The 4,646-nt window shown below is 34.6% G+C and overlaps 1 protein-coding gene across 1 annotated transcript; it reads right to left on the reverse strand.

Annotated features, from left to right (window-relative positions):
- Window positions 1-960: 960 nt before the first annotated feature.
- LOC141587552 (protein FAR1-RELATED SEQUENCE 6-like) lies at window positions 961-1,761 on the reverse strand. Its single transcript, XM_074409028.1, has 2 exons — window positions 1,539-1,761; window positions 961-1,451 (listed from the first exon to the last, which is right to left on the reverse strand). The coding sequence occupies exons 1-2, from the start codon at window positions 1,759-1,761 to the stop codon at window positions 961-963; spliced, it is 714 nt and encodes a 237-aa protein (XP_074265129.1).
- Between the last annotated feature and the right edge of the window lie 2,885 nt (window positions 1,762-4,646).

The raw sequence follows: 4,646 nt of genomic DNA on the forward strand, positions 1-4,646 counted from the left end.
TCATTATAGTTTGATTAAATGAGATACGGTCTAAATCAATTGTTTTAATTACTTAGATGAAATTATTGTTTAAGGAAACAATTGCATTTGAATGAATAAATTATTATAAATACAAGATGTTGTGATTTATAATTGGTAAAATATTTTGGTACAAGTAATTATGAATTACTAAGTCGATTTTGTATATGACGTATTTTTATTAATGCGTTGATTTTTAATATGTTAAAAATACATAACAATTTTATGTGACATGTGACATGTGACATATGACAAATTGACAAATTGACAAAGATAAAATGGAGTCCATTTTATCACTAATGACCGAAATTAAGGGGAGTATTAGGAATATATTGTGTTGATTATGTTAGTGGTAAACATAATCATTTCCTCCTAAACCTAGCCATGCAACCCTACTTGCTCTTGTGAAGACCACCTTGTGCATGCATTGGTCCCTTTCCTTCCCCCTTACCCGGTTTTTCATAGAGCAAGGCCAAGGGTTTTTGCTCTATAATTTATCTTATACACTACATCAAAAGTTAGTGTATTATCATTCATTATTCAACATCTAAAAATAAGAGTTTTAGAGAGATAAAAATCTTCCTCCTTCTCCCTTCCTCTCAACCGAAATTATTGAGAGATCAAATAATTTTTGGGTCAATTTTATACAAAAATTAATATTGTTCTAGTAATAATAATATTAATTTTATTAAGTTGTTACTTTGGGTATAAAACCTTGGGAGGGATTCTCTACTTGAATCCTTGTTCATCCACTAAAGGAAGCTCAGGAACAAGTGAGTAGGAGAACTCACTTGTGCCCATAAAATCCGAAATCCTCAATGTATGATGATGATTTCTTCTTTAAATCTTTTATTGTTTGCATGCATAAGATCATCTTTTAATTTTATGACTAAATTAAAATCACCACATATATGAATATATTAAGTATAGGGATATAGATTTCTAACGATTCGACTCTCCGGTGTGTGGTAGCCAACTGAAGATGCTCATAACCTCTAACCAAATCCTTTCAAACCGAGGCAAAATGTACTTATCAGGAATTAACTGCACTTTCTTCAGCAACATAGCACGGATAATATGCCTACATAAATATCCTCGGAATTCAAAACGTTGACAACTACAATTATACTCACCTGTACCCGTGTTGATTGTGACATTGTAGTTCTTATCCCGTGGAGCCCAAAACGGACGTTTCACCTCCTCGGTTACAACAAAAGAAGAGAATTGTCCGATATTCATTTCACTAGAAGCATTAATGTGTATAAGGGCGTACACCTCTTTTTTTACCTTCGCGAACATCTTATTAGTATAAGCTCTTTGGAAGACTTCCTCAGCGATTTCACTCTTATCGTACGAAGACGGTTTATTGGTGCAAGCAAAGTTTAATCGTTCTTCCTCCTCGACCTTGACTCGTAGGGCATTTTCGTAGTTGCCTAGGAATGCGAACAAAGTTGTTTTCGGATTAACATAATTCTTGAAGAATCTGTTCGTCTGCTCACTTCTTTGTGTGGATGACATACCTGCGCAAAACATGTGCCTCCAATACAACGGAACCCATGACTCCCTTTTTTCATACATCTCCTTGATCCAGCTATGCCGTCGTATCCCATATTTATCGACAAAAAATTGCCAAGATGCCTCAAAATCATCGATGTCCTTACTCTCATAAACCACATCCCTTAAGCCAGGCTTAATTTCACGGAAACTAGCAAAGTTCCCCAAATTCTTAAAACTATTTCGCATTATGTGCCAAAGACACAAACGGTGTGGCACATTAGGAAATACGGTCTTCTGACCAAACCAATCCCCCCTACACTGATCGTGATTGATTATAATCTGAAGAGGTCTACCCATACAGTCTAACCATCTCCTAAACACCCAAGTAAAGCTTTGCGGGCGTCCTCGTGTGAAATCAAAGCGGATGCAAGTACAACAGTACTACCGTGATGATTTACACCAACAAACGGAGTAAACGGCATTTTGTACCTGCAATTTAAACATAAGTATAAGCATTTTAATGTAAATTGAAATCGTATTTTAACCTAAATACGGTTCTCCTACCAAAACAAACAATCAATGATCCAATTCAATAAGAAAAACCCAGTAGCAGAACACCCAAATAATGAAAAAGGAAAATTGAAAAAATAGTAATCTAATTTCGTATTTGCGCCAAACTACTAGAGGATAAAAATGTAATTTGTTAGCATTTGTTTATGAAGGCGATATCTAATCACAAAAACAAAGTTTACGTATCTCTTATGCTTTTATCACCTATACAAAATCCACATTCATCAAACCATCACTGCGATCATTCACGGCAAGCTTGCTAAAGAATTTGCTACTGTAAATCGATCGATAAAGGCGATTATATGTATTGAACACAAAGTGAGTAACAAAAATGAATTGTGCGGTTAAGTCCCACCCAAATCGCAATTGATGACAATTTATAGGTTTTGGATCCAAATTGAATCATATTAACTCCAAAATCATTGTTGGAACTTTTTATAATCATCATTGGTTTTCAAGCTACGAATCATCAATTTATGACTGATAAAATTTGTCAAAAAATTTGGTGGAATAAAAGAAATTAACGGGGATGATAATGTTACCTGTTACAAAGGAACGTAGCGTCATAAGAAATCGCATCACTAAATACCTTTGCCATAGCCCTGCAACGTCCATCGGCCCAAAATACATTAACCAACATCCCTTTTGAATCCGTCTGGATTGCATAGTAAAAATCGGGATCGATTTCTTTCAACTTAATAAATCTTTCTTCAAGAGCATTAGCATCACCTTGAATTCTAAAGCGTCGTCGTTCTTGATTGAGCATGTTCCTCAAATCACGCTCAATGACTGTTAAATTCGCGTGACCACCAACTTCTCTGACCAAGGTGTTAAAGTTTTTAGCAATTGGGATACCGGCTTCATCATTCATCAAGGTTCGTCTCTTAAAATATTCATCCCATACCCTGTATCCTACCATATGTCGACTATTTGCAGGATTGAGATCATCATGATTGTGGTCCAATCTAACCTGCTTGATGACCATGAAATCATCTAGTAAAGTGGCTTCTACGACACATTCGCATGGCTTAAATGAGGAGACGTCAATGTTCTTTTTCCTTGGTTTAGCCGCCCTTGTGCAACATAATCTGACTCGTTTATACATGTAGAAACGAGGCTCGCTCTTTCCCACACCATATCGCTTTACCCCTTTTTCTGAATAGCATTCCAATAGTTTGCTAGTCCTGATATAAAATTGAAAGCCTTGATTATAGGCATATTGGTAACAATATGCACCAAGCTCATCACCATTTACAAAATGCATTCCTTGTGTCGGAGGGTCAAGTTCAACATTGTCGGTGTATCCGCTTTTTAGGAACTTAGCGACCTTCTGCACATACCCCCCTTCAACAACAGAAGATTCATGCAAGTCATCTACCTCATTTTCGACGATAATATCATCGTTGTCATTGACGTCATCCTCATGGTTCTCGTCACCCTCATCGTTGACGTCATCCTCATGGTTGTCGTCATCTCCAATGTTGATAGGTTCACCATCAACACCGTCATCATATAACAAATCATCTAAGCTAAAGTTGTCAAAGCTAACAACCTCCTCTTGATCATCCTCGTCCAGTTGAACTTCCACGTTATTAACAACGTCCTCTTGATCATCCCCGTCTTGTTGATCTTCCACGTTATTATGAACATCTTCTAAACTGATATTGTCAAGATCGTCTTCCCAAGGCAAAGGCACATTAAGATCAAGCTCATCATCTTCCCCAGGCAAATTAAGATCAAAATCCATCTTCAATTACTAATGCTTGTGTTTTTCTTAAAAAAAAAATATCTCTTTGTTTTTCTGTTAACACTTCAACGTTGAGATACAAGAAAATAAAAATAATTATACCAAAAAAATCTCAACAAAAAGACATGATTTAGAATACGGTATTAAAAATTATACTCGTATGATTTAAGAATCAATTTAAATAAATAAATTTAATTGTATCAAATAAAAGATTCTTAAAATCATTTAGTTACCAAAAAAATCTAATATGAAAATAAAACAATAAAAGGAAACAATAAAAGCGAATATTTAGGGCAATATAATAGGAAAGTTTGACTATTTTATGAGTTAAGATTATTTAACACTATATAATAAAATTAAATTGATTATTAGATGTGCTGATACTCCTTGCTTAAATGATTAAACACCCTTCTAATGCACAATGCATCTCGTGTTCGATTCTTATTAACAACATTTTTTGGTTTTTGTATTCTATTTTCCACTTTTTTTCCCCCAAATTGCACGAATTAGGGTTCATCACGAATTAGGGTTCATCAATCATTAATGATAACAAATATCGAATTACATACTAGATCAATTTCACCTATTTAATTATGGTTCATAATCATTTGATTACTCGAATTAGTGCTACCCTAAATTTATGCACCTATTGACGAATTAGGGTTCATCAAATCGCATTCAAGAACAAAAAATTCACGAATTGAATTAGGGATGGTATTCCGATTTTGATTATTGTATATGGAATATTAATCAATTTAACACTCTATCGAATTCAATTACGAATTGATTATTCGGATAAAAATTAGGGTTCCAA

This window comes from Silene latifolia, chromosome 1 (assembly GCF_048544455.1).
Source record: "Silene latifolia isolate original U9 population chromosome 1, ASM4854445v1, whole genome shotgun sequence".
NCBI lineage: Eukaryota > Viridiplantae > Streptophyta > Magnoliopsida > Caryophyllales > Caryophyllaceae > Silene > Silene latifolia.